The 15,479-nt window shown below is 43.7% G+C and overlaps 1 protein-coding gene across 1 annotated transcript; it reads right to left on the reverse strand.

The window, feature by feature from the left end:
• Positions 1 to 2,280: 2,280 nt before the first annotated feature.
• LOC110521346 (gastrula zinc finger protein XlCGF57.1) lies at positions 2,281 to 10,940 on the reverse strand. Its single transcript, XM_021598846.2, has 2 exons — positions 10,619 to 10,940; positions 2,281 to 4,299 (listed from the first exon to the last, which is right to left on the reverse strand). The coding sequence occupies exons 1-2, from the start codon at positions 10,806 to 10,808 to the stop codon at positions 2,666 to 2,668; spliced, it is 1,824 nt and encodes a 607-aa protein (XP_021454521.2). The 5' UTR covers positions 10,809 to 10,940; the 3' UTR covers positions 2,281 to 2,665.
• Positions 10,941 to 15,479: the final 4,539 nt, after the last annotated feature.

The raw sequence follows: 15,479 nt of genomic DNA on the forward strand, positions 1-15,479 counted from the left end.
GGTTTACTAACCTCCAGAGGAGCTTCAATGTCATACAACTCTCCTTCCGCGACCTCCAACTGCTCTTAAAATGCAAGTATAACCAAATGCATGCTCTTCGACCGATCGCTGCCCACACCTGCCCGCCCATCCAGCATCACTACTCTGGACGGTTCTGACTTAGAATATGTGGACATCTACAAATACCTAGGTGTCTGGTTGGACTGTAAACCCTCCTTCCAGACTCACATTAAGCATCTAGAATCGGCTTCCTATTTCTCGCAAACAAAGCATCCTTCACTCATGCTGCCAAACATACCCTCGTAAAACTGACTGTCCTACCGATCCTCAACTTCGGCGATGTCCTTAACAAAATAGCCCCCACACTCTACTCAACAAATTGGATGCAGTCTATCACAGTGCCATCTGTTTTGTCACCAAAGCCCCATATACTACCCACCATTGCGACTTGCATGCTCACGTTGGCTGGTCCTCGCTTCCTACTCGTTGCCAAACCCACTGGCTCCAGGTCATCTACGAGTCATTGCTAGGTATAGCCCCGCCTTATCTCAGTTCACTGGTCACCATAGCAGCACGCATATTTCACTGGTCACCCCCAAAGCCAATTCCTCCTTTGGCCGCCTTTCCTTCCAGTTCTCTGCTGCCAATGACTGGAACGAACTGCAAAAATCACTAAAGCCTCATATCTCCCTCACTAACTTCACATCTACCACTATGGCCTATTTATTGCGGTACCTCCCTTACCTCATTTGCACACACTATACTTTTTTCTACTGTGTTTGTTTATTCCATGTATAACTCTGCTGTGTGTCGAACTGCAATGCTTTATCTTGGCCAGGTCGCAGTTGTAATTGAGAACTTGTTCTCAACTAGTCTACCTGGTGAAATAAAAAGACACTTTAGTATTGCCAGCCTAATCTTGGAAGTTCATAGGCTTCAAGCATTGCTATGAGCTGCTCGTAAACGCAGCGAAGTGCTGTTTGAATGAATGCTTATGAGCCTGCTGCTGCTTACCACTGCTCAGTTAGACTTAATGATAAACACACAGAAATGAGCCTTTTGTCATTAACATGGTCAAATTTGGAAACTCATTTAGAAAACAAAACGTTTATTCTTTCAGTGAAGTACGGAACCATTACGTATTTTGTCGAACCGGTGGCAACCCTAAGTCTAAATATTGCTGTTACATTGCACAACCGTCATAATTATGTACAATTCTGGCAAATTAATTACGGTCTTTGTTAGGGAGAAACACAGTTCAACGAGCCAGGAGGCCCAAACTGTTGCATATATCCTGACTCTGCTTGCACTGAATGCAAGAGAAGTGACACAATTTCCCTAGTTAATGTTGCCTGCTAACATGCATTTATTTAAACTAAATATATAATAAAATATACTTCTGTGTATTGATTTTAAGAAAGACATTGATGTTTATGGTTAGGTACATTTGTGCAAAACTTTTTTTTTTATCATCACCCGTTTGGCGAAGTTGAATGAGGCTGTGATTCGGTGATAAATTAACATGCAACGCAGGACAAGCTAGTAAACCTAATATCAACCATATAGTTCACTAGTGATTGAAGAGAGTTTAAATAAGTTTAATGCTAGCTAGCAACTTACTGTGGCTCATTGCAGACACAAGGTCAGCCTGCCACCCCGTTTCTTCATGGATTGCAAGGTATTCGGCCAAAAATAGTTATTTTGCGAAATAGGTTTAGAAGTAATGTTAATGACGACTTGTTTATCAATGCACAACCAAACTTTTTCCCCACTCCTATCCATAAAATAAGTATGAAGTATAAAATGCATTCTTATATTAAAAGTGTAATGTAATATTTAATCAGTACTCCTCGTCAAATGAAGGGCATGGTGACGCGATCTTTGCAAGAGGGAAGGAATCTGATTGCATTGAACCACAACTCGTGGCGCAGTCATTTCATTCAAGGGTAATTGGAACTAGTCATGAGTTAGCCTGCTCCAGAGCAGGTTAGTTCTGAAGGATTTGTTGCCATATAAGTTTTGCTGGCTAAAAGGTGAGCTACTTTCTTACGACCGGTTATCCCGAGTTGACCAAAGTTACCTCCCCTCTGACCTCCCGCCTGCCTTCCATCTTTGAGGACATGCATTTCCATTAGAGCGGTCACTCGACTATCTTGTCAATATAATATAACATATTTGGCTTATTCAGTAAGAAGATGCGATTAGAGACTTCCTCTCCATATTCACTCATTTGGAAGCCTGCAGAAGGGTTTGCCAGAAAAGGAGACAAGCCACTTAGACTAAAATTCCCCAGACACAGATCAATGCACTGTGCTTAATTTTATTTATTTTTATTTTACATACATCAATTTAATCTGAAATGTACTTTAGATCGGATTGAAGCCGGACATAACTTTATGCTTACTAGACAAAGCTCATCAACAACACACTAAGTTAATTACCGATACAATTCTGCAGTTCAAATGTCCTTTGTGTCAAATGAGCAAGGACTCCTCTTGCAAAGCCAGCGCGCTTACGCCTGATTTTCATTTAAATGAATAGGCATGTATCACGCTGTGCAAATGTTCCTTGTCCGGTGTAGCAGGCCAGTTAGCCTGGCAACGTTCTCATAGTTCAAGCGTTAATTCAGTCATTTTTGTCCACCCAAGAAAACTGAATGTGCCTCTCAATCTTCTGTCGAATCACCTTCCCCTACACAGGGCACAGTCATGTTTTTGTGCATTCTCTCTCTGTGTTCTCTCAGGCGTTGCTTTGATCTGAAGCATTTAAGACAATCGTAGCAATATGGCTTCTTCTCAGTGTGTATTTTCTGATGACTATTTAATGCCCCTCTGTCGCTGAAGCATTTTGGACATGTAGGACACACATGTGGTTTTTCTCCTGTGTGAATTCTCAAATGCACATTCAACTGATAACCTGTGGAGAAAGATTTGCCACAAACATGACAGTGGTGTGATTTCTCCCCTCTGTGTCTCTTCATGTGCCGATTCAAGTTGGAACTCTGACTGAAACATAAGTCACACTCCTGGCAGTGAAACGGTTTGTCATTGGTGTGAACTCTCATATGCATTGTTAGAGTATGGCTATAAGTGAAACATTTGTTACAAATTTGACACTGATGTGATTTCTCCCCTGTGTGAATTCTCATGTGCAATTTTAGATTACCATTCTGAGGGAAGCATTTGCCACATTCAGGACAGCTATATGGTTTCTCCCCTGTGTGAATCCTGCTATGATTTTTTAGGTGCTCCATCCTAGCAAATGAACTGCCACAATCCTGGCAGCGATATGGTTTCTCCCTTGTATGAGTCCTTATATGCATTTTAAGGGAATTGCCAAGGCGGAATGTTTTGCCACAATCATTACAGTGATATGGTTTCTCTCCAGTGTGGATTCTCATATGCGCATTCAGATTTCCGCTCTGAGCATAACATTTGCCACATTCATGGCAGCAGTGTGATTTCTCCCCTGTGTGGACCGTCTTCATATGCAAATTCAGATTTGCAATAGTGGAAAAATATTTAGCACAGTCATTACAGGGATATGGTTTTTCCCCTGTGTGGGTCCTCATATGCTTTTCCAGATCCTTAGTAGCATCAAAACTTTTACCACAAACATCACAAAACCTAGTTCTGTGAGTTTGTAATATGTGATCCATCACACATTTTAGGGATTGACAGCTTTTTCCACAAACACCACAAATTTGTTCATTATCTTTTCTGTGACTTTTCAAATGTATCAATAAAGCTCCAAAGGACTGACAAGGCCTTCCACACACCTTGCAACGAGGACCAGCAGGGCTTTGTCCTTTTTCTGTCCGCCTCTTTGATATGTGCGTCTTTAAAGCAGACAATGGTTTTGCGCTCTCCTTCCTATGAACACTTTCATCGTCATCACCCTGAGCTGCAGAACAGCCTGGATTTACTACAGAGAGGGCCTGAGAGTCACTGGCTGGTTCTGAAGAGTTCTCTTCTTGAGACTCTGTTTTTATCTGTTCAGTGGACGAGTCTCCATTTTTGCATTCCTTACTTTGGGTTTTGTTAAGATGTGAGGACCGAGTTGGGTACTGATCATAGTCACTTTTCACACAGGGAGGAGTGAACACAGAGTCTTTATTATACTCCAGCTCTTGACATTCCTCCTGTTCCTCTTTCCCCTGGCTGGTCCAGAGTTTCTCCTGTTCCTCTTTAATCTGTGTGGGCTCTGTGTCCTCCGGTCCCAGACTGGGGCTCCACTCCTGCTCACAGTGCTGCTGCTCAGGGGGAACCTCCTCTTCAGAGACGTTGAGCTGTTGGAAGTCTGAAGGGAAGGAGAAAGGATGGATTAGCTAGAACTCCAACATTGACATGAGAGACGGGGGTCTCAGTAAACCTGGGAATAGTCCTAGTTCCATAAGTGTTGAACAACAATGTTGTCATTAGAATGCACATGTAGAGCTTTATGTGGACATTTTTACATATGACATGTTTTCTTTAATATATGATTCTGTGTGTGCTCATGGAACTGTACTAGCTATTCCAAGAAGATTTACAGAGACCTATGGGGCGTTGACATGCTAGTGGAAGTTTGGAGTTACAATTGGGAAATTTCACGTGTGGGGGGAAAAGGTTCTTAAGAGTCGTGATCTCTGGCCTAACACCTTTTCAACCAAAAGATGACATTGTAATTGTCAAACGTATCAATGTGGATAATGTAGCTAGTTTGACCATATTGCCAATGTTAAGCAACTTAGCTAATTATATTATTAGCAACGTTACCTAGCTAGCTAAAATCTTTTTGGTTAAATTGTTCCCGACTTCAAAAGCACTTGAACACAATCATGGCGGAAAACATTTGGCCACTTGTAACTTCTGCCGGTGACAGGTGACACCAAATAATCAAAGCGTCAATACAGGATTAAGATTGAATCTTGCTCTGACGCTCGTCGGATGTGACAGGGCTTGAAAACTATTACAGACTACAAAAGGGGAACCCAGACGCGAACTGCCCAGTGACACGAGCCTACCAGACGAGCTTAATGCCTTTTATGCTCGCTTCGAGGCAAGCAACACGGTAGCATGCACAAGAGCATCAGCTGTTCTGGATGATTGTGTGATAACGCTCTCGGTAACCGATGTGAACAAAACCTTTTAAACAGGTCAACATTCACAAAGCCGCGGGGCCAGATGGATTATCAGGATGTGTGCTCAAAGCATGTGTGGACCAACTGTCAAGTGTCTTTACTGACATTTTCAACCTCTCCCTGACCGAGTCTGTAATACCTACATGTTTCAAGCAGACTACCATAGTCCCTGTGCCCAAGGAAGCGAAGGTAACCTGCCTAAATGATTACTGCCCTGTGGCACTCACGTCACGTTGGTAGCCATGAAGAGCTGTAAAAGGCTGGTCATGGCTCACAAAGGCATCCTCCCGGACACCCCAGACACACTCCAATTCGCATACCGCCCCAAAAGATCCACAGATGACGCAATCTCAATCGACACCGCCCTTTCTCACCTGGACAAATGGAACACCTATGAGAGAATGCTGTTCATTGACTACAGCTCAGCATTCAACACCATAGTTCCCACGAAGCTCATCACTGAGCTAAGGACTCTGGGACTAAACACCTCCCTCTGCAACTGGATCCTGGACTTCCTGACGGGTCGCCCCCCCCAGGTGGTAAGGGTAGGCAACAACACGTCTGCCACACTGATCCTTAACACTGGGGCCCCTCCTGTAATCCCTGTTCACCCACAACTTTGTGGCCAAACACGACTCCAACATCATCATTTGCTGACGACACAACAGTGGTAGGCCTGATCACCGACAACGATGATGGCAAATAGGGAGGTAGTCAGAACTGTCAGTGTGGTGCCAGGACAACAACCTCTCCCTCAATGTGAGCAAGACTAAGGAGCTGATTGTGGACTACAGAAAAAGGCGGGCCTAACAGGCCCCCATTAACATCGACGGGGCTGTTGTGGAGCGCGTCGGGAGTTTCAAGTTCCTTGGTGTCCATATCACCAACGAACTATCATGGTCCAAACATACCAAGACCGCCGTGAAGAGGGCACGACAAAACCTATTCCCCCTCAAGAGACTGAAAAGATTTGGCATGGGTCCCCAGGCCCTGAAAAGGTTCTATAGCTGCACCATCGAGAGCATCCTGACCGGTTGCATCACCGCCTGGTATGGCACCTGCTAGGCATCTGCCCGTAAGGCACTACAGAGGGTAGTGCGAATGGCCCAGTACATCACTGGGGCCAAGCTTCCTGCCATCTAGGATCTATAGAATAGGCGGTGTCCAGAGGAAAGCCCAGAAAATTGTCAGACTCCAGTCACCCAAGTTATAGACTTTTCTCTGCACAGCAAGCGGGACTGGAGTGCTAAGTCTAGGACAAAGGCTTCTTAACAGCTTCTACCCCCAAGCCATAAATAAGACTGCTGAACATTTCATAAAATCACCACCGGGCAATTTACATTGACTGACCCCCCCCCCCCTTTTGTACACTGCTGCTACTTGCTGTTTGTTACCTATTCATAGTCACTTAGCCCCCACCTACATGTACAGATTACCTCATCTAGCCTGTACCCCCGTACCGGTGCCCCCTGTATATAGCCACGTTATTCGTATTGTGTTACTTTTAATTAGGACTTTTTTTAGTCTACTTGGTAAATATTTTCTTCTTGAACTGCACTGTTGGTTAAGGGCTTGTAAATAAGCATTTCACGGTTAAGTCTACACTTGTTGTTTTCGGCGCATGTGACAACGTTTGATTTTATACAGCTGTCCATTGGGAAGCACCGCAGGTCGGCAGCCACTTCGATACAACACAGGTGTGCACTGGTCATTCGCACAGGCTCGTCGCCATTCCCGAAGGCAGTAACGTTAGCAGATTGCCACTGACATCCAGATGGTGACCAATATTACAGGTTATTTCTTGCTCGCACATCAAAACACAACTCTTTAAATAGCGCCCAGCCTTTAATGTGAAGCCGAAGCTAAACTTTCCACATAGCGTGGATAATTGTCACCCACAGTACTTTTACAAGCAGCTTCAAATGGCAAGGGGCGTAGCATGCAATGACGGAATGCTAATGGGCGTTTCTTGTCGGGTGTTCATTGTAGTAACTGCAGTCTGCAGATAGATATGGGGTGGATTGGATTATGCTGAGCCGCAGAGCACCGGTCTATGATGTGAACACGCAAAAGCGGAGAGAGAGGAGTGGCCTTCTCAAGTGGAACAGTAACCTGTGCTGCTTGGTTGTTGTCAACAAGGCAGCATGGTGCAACATATATACAAGTCATTTTTATTCAAAGTAATCACTTTTGCACATGAAAACAATCTTACTCATTACTCTGAACTGCTTAACATTTGTTTTGAGCCGACTTCGCCGTGGCCTTAACCTCTAAGGTATAATGAGAACAGGTACTGTATATACTGAGGTATGACAATCGTTTAAGGGGGAGGGGCTATACTGCACCTAAGATTTCTCATTACATTCATGGTCTTTCAATTCTCTACAACCCAACCCCTATTTTTCAAGGACTGAACTGAATCCATTTGTCTCCAATCGACTCAACTGCGCAACATAGCTCTTCAATTTGGGCACCTGGCGGGTCTCCCTATTCAAGGTAATCTACTCACGTTTGCATAGCCTATTCATGGACTTCTATTGCGTTGGGTTTATACCATAGAACTAGAGGACTCATCTTTGTACCTGGGCCATTATAGCATTTGTGACAGCAAGGGTAGCGCCATTGAGACTATTTTCTTCATAATTGGCTGATCCCTCCAACAGGGTCACAAGGAGGGATCAGCCAATGAAGTTGGAAGTCCTACCCAGTTGATGACATTAAAATGGTGGAAGCCTACAATGGCGCTGCCCATACTAATATAGCCATTTGGCCAGAAGAGTCTTCTCTCATTCTCTATGGTTTATATGGACCAACATTATATGCAAACTGAGCGTTAGTGTGCACAGGGAGCAGCGACAATATCATATCATCCAAAAACATGGTAGACTGAGATGAATATAAAATGTTCATATCGGAGTTTTAAAAAAACCCAGCTTGAGCGACGATGATTAGTGTACAATGATGATGACTGTCTTATTAGTAACTTTCAAATTTGACTTCTCTATATGGCAGTCTATGGAAATTGTCTTTCTAGGACGGGGTCAGTTAAGCTGCAGTACCGAAGTATATCTGTATGAGCAGTTGAAACCGTGATTCTTTTATTTACCTTTATTTAACTAGGCAAGTCAGTTAAGAACAAATTCTTATTTTCAAAGACGGCCTAGGAACAGTGACGGCCTAGAAAAGAACTGCCTGTTCAGGGACAGAAGGACATTTGTACCTTGTCAGCTCAGGGGTTTGAACTTGCAACCTTCTGGTTAGGCTACCTTGCCGCCCCTAGACCAAGACCCTGGCCCTTTGCTTTGAACAGGGCACCTGGCTCACGCCCTGACATATGTGAAGCTAGCCACAATAAGGATAAGCCAAAATAGTGGAATTTGCAGTACACCTTCAAAATAAAAAGTTACTAATTGAAAGTGATACATTTATAGAAATATTGGAATCATGTCATATTGACTAAATAATACTGAACATGTTTGGAATATTGTGAATCAATTAATCTATACATAAGTCTGTACAGTGCAATGTGAATGTCTAATACTCATAGTAGATTGACAGGTAAGCTTAAATGTTGCTAATTTCAGTGGTTTCAAAGTCCTGCAATATGAGCTATGATGCTGATAAAAAAGGAACCGTCCCATTTTCAGGACCCTGTCTCAAAGATAATTCGTAAAAATCCAAATAACTTCACAGATGTTCATTGTAAAGGGTTTAAACACTGTTTCCCATGCTTGTTCAATGAACCATAAACAATTAATGAACATGCACCTGTGGAACGGTCGGTCGGTAAGACACTAACAGCTTACAGACAGTAGGCAATTAAGGTCACAGTTATGAAAACTTAAGAGAACACTAAAGAGGCCTTTCTACTGACTCTGAAAAACACCAAGAAAGATGCCCAGGGTCCCTGCTCATCTGCGTGAATGTGCCTTAGGCATGCTGCAAGATGGCATGAGGACTGCAGATGTGCCCAGGGCAATAAATTGCAACGTTTATATTGTGAGACGCCTAAGACAGCGCTACAGGGAGACAGGACGGACAGCTGATCGTCCTCGCAGGGGCAGACCACGTAACACCTGCACAGGATCGGTACATCCGAACAACACACCTGTGGGACAGGTACGGCAACTGCCAGAGTTACACCAGGAATGCACAATCCCTCCATCAGTGCTTAGACTGTCCGCAACAGGCGGAGAGAGGCTGGACTGAGGGCTTGTAGGCCTGTTGTAAGGCAGGTCCTCACCAGACATCACTGGCAACAACTTCGCCTATGGCCACAAACCCACCGTTGCTGGACCAGACAGGACTGGCAAAAAATGCTCTTCACTGATGAGTCGCGGTTTTGTCTCACCAGGTGTGATGGTCAGATTTGCGTTTATCGTCGAAGGAATGAGTGTTACACCGAGGCCTATACTCTGGAGGGGGATCGATTTGGAGGTGGAGGGTCCGTCATAGTCTGAGGCAGTGTGTTACAGCATCATTGGACTGAGCTTGTCATTGCCTGCAATCTCAACGCTGTGCGTTACAGGGAAGACATCCTCCTCCCTCATGTGGTACCCTTCCTGCAGGCTCATCCTGACATGACCCTCCACATGACAATGTCACCAGCCATGCTGCTCGTTCTGTGCGTGATTTCCTGCATGACAGGAATGTCAGTGTTCTGCATTGGCCAGCCCGGATCTCAATCCCATTGAGCACGTCTGGGACCTGTTGGATCAGAGGGTGAGGGCTAGGGCCACCCCCCCAGAAATGTCCGGGAACTTGCAGGTGCCTTGGTGGAAGAGTGGGGTGCAGTCCATGAGGAGGAGATGCACTGCAGTACTTTATGCGGCTGCTGGCCACACCAGATACTGACTGTTACTTTTGATTTTGACCCCCCCCCCTCCCCCTCACCCTTTGTTCAGACACATTATTCCATTTCTGTTAGTCACATGTCTGTGGAACTTGTTCAATTTGTCTGTTGTTTAATCTAATGCTCATACAAATATTTACACGTGAAGTTTGCTGAAAATAAACCGCAGATGACAGTGAGGATATTTTTTTGTTTATTTGTTTAAACGCTAAACAGTTATGTTCTGTAGGTGTCGCTGAGTAGTATGGTACCCATTTTATGAATCCACAATCCATAGGTAAGGCTGTATTGTGATATAAGTATGCTCCCAATAAAATGTTAGTCTAATACATCCACAGTGCAATTAACTGATTTATTGATTTATTTTCTATTAACTGATTATTGTATTTAGTTGAATTCGTTACATTCCAACCTTGTTTAGCCTTATAGTCCATGATTTCACTGTTTGATTTGCCTAGTTAAAAAAATAATACTGTCAATGAGGGACGTTTTATTTTGAATGCGGCTAGCTTCATGTAGGTCATGCCCGGGAGCCAGCCCGGTTCCAAAACAAATGCAATCAACTTTCACCAGGTTGACCACACCAACAACATTGCCAAATTAAATGTTTAGAAAAAAACGTTGCGATGCAACGCGTAACAAACCTGTTCTATGTAACTTTATCTCCGGTTTCAGGAGGATATCAAGCAGTTTCTGTAGACGGGCGTTCTCCTCTTTCGATAGGGAATGTTTTCCCTGGTACTTTGTTATAGTTTTCTCAACGGCTCTAAACAACTCAGGAACCGCTCTAAATCCCTTGTTGAAAATCAATCCCAACAACTCTATTTTAGACATTTCTCCGAGAATCCTAGCTAAATTATGGAATGATTGGTAAACTAGCTAGAAGTTTATTTCTTTCAGGCCACGCGGGAGGCGGCAAGAGCACGAGGAATCACTTCAGTGAGGACGTGTACACAACGCGGACCCCGGCTGCGTTCTCTGGACACAAACGATGACCAATCCGAGAGCATGAAATTAAACAGAAACGCCTTCTTGTGCGTATTGTGCACGTCATTGAGCAGCGCCATCTGTCTGTTGGCCTGGTGTAGGAACAGATGAGTACAACGTATAATGAATGCATTTATACTTCAGTGTGGTTGGTGGCGGTAATGCAACAAATATTGGATATCAATCGCCATCAATGTACCTCGTCGAAGAAGACGCCCACATTCACGTGTTATGTTATGAATGTCTAAAAAGAAAATAATAATATTGATTTTGACTTTAGTGGTGATAGCTTTTTTCAATGTAGGTTGGTCATAACAAAATATGTGTAAATGTGGATGTATCATTTTGTAGTAGTACTCTATAGTAAGGCTAGCCTTTAGTAGCCCTTGATCATGACACTCAAAACAGATGCATTAAGTTAATATATTGTTTTATCTTTTTCGTTGATGAGCGATAAAGGCCATGTGTTACGAAAGCCGTATCGCTAGCGATGATTATTGACGTCGGCATTGTATTTCACATGAGCCAGTTGTGGGTGCCTTGAGGTTTCTAGCGCACGAGCTAGCGAGATCCAATTAGCCCGTTCTAGCATACATCTGCATATTTATGCTTACTCTTTGAAGTTCACGTGTGCAATAACGCAATTCGCCTTTCCATCCCTTCTAAACAACACCAGATTTGTTTTACAACTGTGGCAAAGGTTAAAGTCTACAAAAAAGTAGTTTACTCTGTTCATAACCGATTGTAGTTTTGGGAACAGAAAACTGTACTGAGATCAAATGTTTAATTGCTGAGAAAATTTCCAGAAGTTAAAAACCATCTCCCTCCATGTTTTCCCACTGCCAGCCACTGGGCTTCCTCTCACTACTATATTTGGTAGTGAGGGGAAACACCAAGCGGATTTTCACATTTATACATCTGGTGAAATATCTGTTTCATTGTTCTGTGGTACCTCTGGTTCAAGCCCTAGGCCAGGTGAAAAAAAGGAAGGCAATATCCTAATTGTTAGAAGTTAGCCAGCAGCTGGTGGGTTGCCAGTTCAAATCAAATTGTATTGGTCACACACATGGTTAGCAGATGTTAATGTGAGTGTAGCAAAACGCTTGTGCTTCTAGTTCTGATAGGGCAGTAATATCTTAACAATTCCACAATTCTGGGTCTGGTCGGAAAAATCTGGTGGAGAGCTGGCAAACGGAGGGTTGCTGGTATCAAATCATAGTAGATGCCATTGCCTGCCGTTGTGCCCTTGAGCAAGGAACGACAACTGGTCCACAGGGAGCCCAGTGTGGCAGCCCCGTGCGCCAACCTCTCCAATTTGTATATATACAGTCGTGGCCAAACATTTTGAGAATGACACATATTAATTTCCACAAAGTTTGCTGCTTCAGTGTCTTTATGTATTTTTGGTAAATGTTACTATGGAATACTGAAGTATAATTACAAGCATTTCATAAGTGTCAAAGACTTATTGACAATTACATTGCAGTGTTGACCCTTCTTTTTCAAGACCTCTGCAATCCACCCTGGTATGCTGTCTATTAACTTCTGGGCCACATCCTGACTGATGGCAGCCCATTCTTGTATAATCAATGCTTGGAGTTTGTCAGAATTGATGGGTTTTTGTTTGTCCACCCACCTCTTGAGGATTGACCACAAGTTCTCAATGGGATTAAGGTCTGGGGAGTAACCTGGCCATGGACCTAAAATATTGATGTTTTGTTCCCCGAGCCAACTTATGGCAAGGTGCTTCATCATGCTGGAAAAAGCATTGTTCGTCACCAAACTGTTCCTGGGTGGTTGGGAGAAGTTGCTCTTGGAGGATGTGTTGGTACCATTCTTTATTCATGGCTGTGTTCTTAGGCAAAATTGTGAGTGAGCCCACTCTCTTGGCTGAGAAGCAACCCCACACATGAATGGTCACAGGATGCTTTACTGTTGGCATGACACAGGACTGATGGTAGCGCTCACCTTGTCTTCTCCAGACAAGCTTTTCCGGATGCCCCAAACAATTGGAAAGGGGATTCATCAGAGAAAATGACTTTACCCCGATCCCGCAGCTGAATCAACTTTAGGACACGGTCCTGCTGCTTACTGGACTTTCTTGGGCGCCCTGAAGCCTTCTTCACAACAATTGAACCTCTCTCCTTGAAGTTCTTGATGGTCCAATAAATGGTTGATTTAGGTGCAATCTTACTGGCAGCAATATCCTTGCCTGTGAAGCCCTTTTTGTGTGACGCAATGATGACTGCACGTTTTTCCTTGCAGGTAACCATGGTTGACAGAGGAAGAACAATGATTCCAAGCACCAACCTCCTTTTGAAGCTTCCAGTTTGTTATTCGAACTCAATCAGCATGACTGAGTGATCTCCAGCCTTGTCCTCCAGCCTTGTCCTCGTCAACACTCACACCTGTGTTAATGAGAGAATCACTGACATGATGTCAGCTGGTCCTTTTGTGGCAGGGCTGAAATGCAGTGAATGTTTTTGGGGCGATTCAGTTCATTTGCATGGCAAGAGGGACTTTGCAATTCATCTGATCACTCTTCATAACATTCTGGAGTATATGCAAATTGCCATCATACAAACTGAGGCAGCAGACATTGTGAAAATTAATATTTGTGTCATTCTCAAAACTTTTGGCCACGACTGTATGTGGTTCTTTCGAAAAAGTTGGGATTAAAGTGGAAGTTTTTGGTTAGACCGTGTGTGCATTTGACAAATAAAGTGATCTTAATTATAACATCAGTTTTAAGAGGGGCTGTAAATTCTCCTTCAAATCCGTGGGCGAATATTAACTAGCATTCTTTCCTAGAAATAACTAATACATTATGCTGAGTGCTTATACTTCTCGAATCTGGGTCAGACTGAGGCTGTGTCCGAAATGGCATGCTAGTCCCTAAATAGTGCACTACTTTTGACCAGGGCCGACATATGGCTCTGGTCAAAAGTAGTGCACTATATAGTGAATAGGGACAGACCTGACACACCCCTCTGACATACTACCCACCACTGCGACTTGTATGCTCTCGTTGGCTGGTCCTCGCTTCCTACTCATCGCCAAACCCACTGGCTCCAGGTCATCTACGAGTCTCTGCTAGGTAAAGCCCCGCCTTATCTCAGCTCACTGGTCACCATAGCAGCACCCACTCGTAGCACACGCTCCAGCAGGTATATCTTACTGGTCACCCCCAAAGCCAATTTATCCTTTGGCCGCCTTCCAGTTCTCTGCTGCCAATGACTGGAACAAACTACAAAAATCACTTAAGCTGGAGACTCAAATCTCCCTCACTAGCTTTAAGCACCAGTTGTCAGAGCAGCTCACAGATCACTGCATCTGTATGTAGCCCATCTGTAAATAGCCCTTCCAACTACCTCATCCCCATACTGTATTTATTTATCTTGCTCCTTTGCACCCCAGTATCTCTACTTGCACATTCATCTTCTGCACATCTACCATTCCAGTGTTTAATTGCTATATTGTAAGTACTTCACCACTATGGCCTATTTATTGCCTTACCTCTCTTATCCAAACAAACTGGATGCAGTCTATCAAAGTGCCATCCGTTTTGTCACCAAAGCCCCATATACTGCGACCTGTACACTCTTGTTGATTGGCCCTCGCTTCATACTCGTCACCAAACCCACTGGCTCCAGGTCATCTACAAAACCCTGCTAGGTAAAGCCCCGCCTTATCTCAGCTCACTGGTCACCATAGCAGCACCCACCTGTAGCACGCGCTCCAGCAGGTATATCTCTCTGGTCACCCCCAAAACCAATTATTTCTTTGGCTGCCTCTCCTTCCAGTTCTCTGCTGCCAATGACTGGAACAAACTACAAAAATCTCTGAAACTGGAAACACTTATCTCCCTCACTAGCTTTAAGCACCAGCTGTCAGAGCAGCCCACAGATTACTGCACCTGTACATAGCCCATCTATAATTTAGCCCAAACAACTACCTCTCCCCCTACTGTATATTTTTATTTTGCTCCTTTGCACCTCATTATTTCTATCTCTACCTTGCACATTCTTCCACTGCAAATCTACTATTCCAGTGTTTTACTTGCTATATTGTATTTACTTTGCCACCATGGCCTTTTTTTTTTGTTGCCTTTACCTCCCTTATCTCACCTCATTTGCACATGCTGTATATATACTTTTTCTACTGTATTATTGACTGTATGTTTTGTTTATTCCATGTGTAACTCTGTTGTATGTGTCAAACTGCTTTGCTTTATCTTGGCCAGGTCGCAGTTGCAAATGAGAACTTGTTCTCAACTAGCCTACCTGGTTAAATAAAGGTTAAATATAATAAATAAATCATATGAAGTTAAAATAATTTGACATGATTTATATGAATCAGGTCATGAACATATGGACTTTAAAATGAACAATGGAGAGGTTAAACGTAGGCTAAGTCTGGCATAAGCTTATTCCCACACTTTACAATAACTCTGTTGCGGTGGTCTTAGGTAGTCTCCGTATAGGCTATTCCTGCCATCGCGACACTGCTGCCAAGTTA

This window comes from Oncorhynchus mykiss, chromosome 30 (assembly GCF_013265735.2).
Source record: "Oncorhynchus mykiss isolate Arlee chromosome 30, USDA_OmykA_1.1, whole genome shotgun sequence".
NCBI lineage: Eukaryota > Metazoa > Chordata > Actinopteri > Salmoniformes > Salmonidae > Oncorhynchus > Oncorhynchus mykiss.

What these genes read in the sequence shown, in the direction of transcription:
- LOC110521346 (XM_021598846.2), bottom strand. Translation starts at nt 10,808, where the DNA reads ATGTCTAAAATAGAGTTGTTGGGATTGATTTTCAACAAGGGATTTAGA. An exon ending in GATAAAGTTACATAGAACAG is followed by an intron (nt 4,300 to 10,618) that starts GTTTGTTACGCG and finishes CCTTCCCTTCAG; the next exon opens with ACTTCCAACAGCTCAACGTC.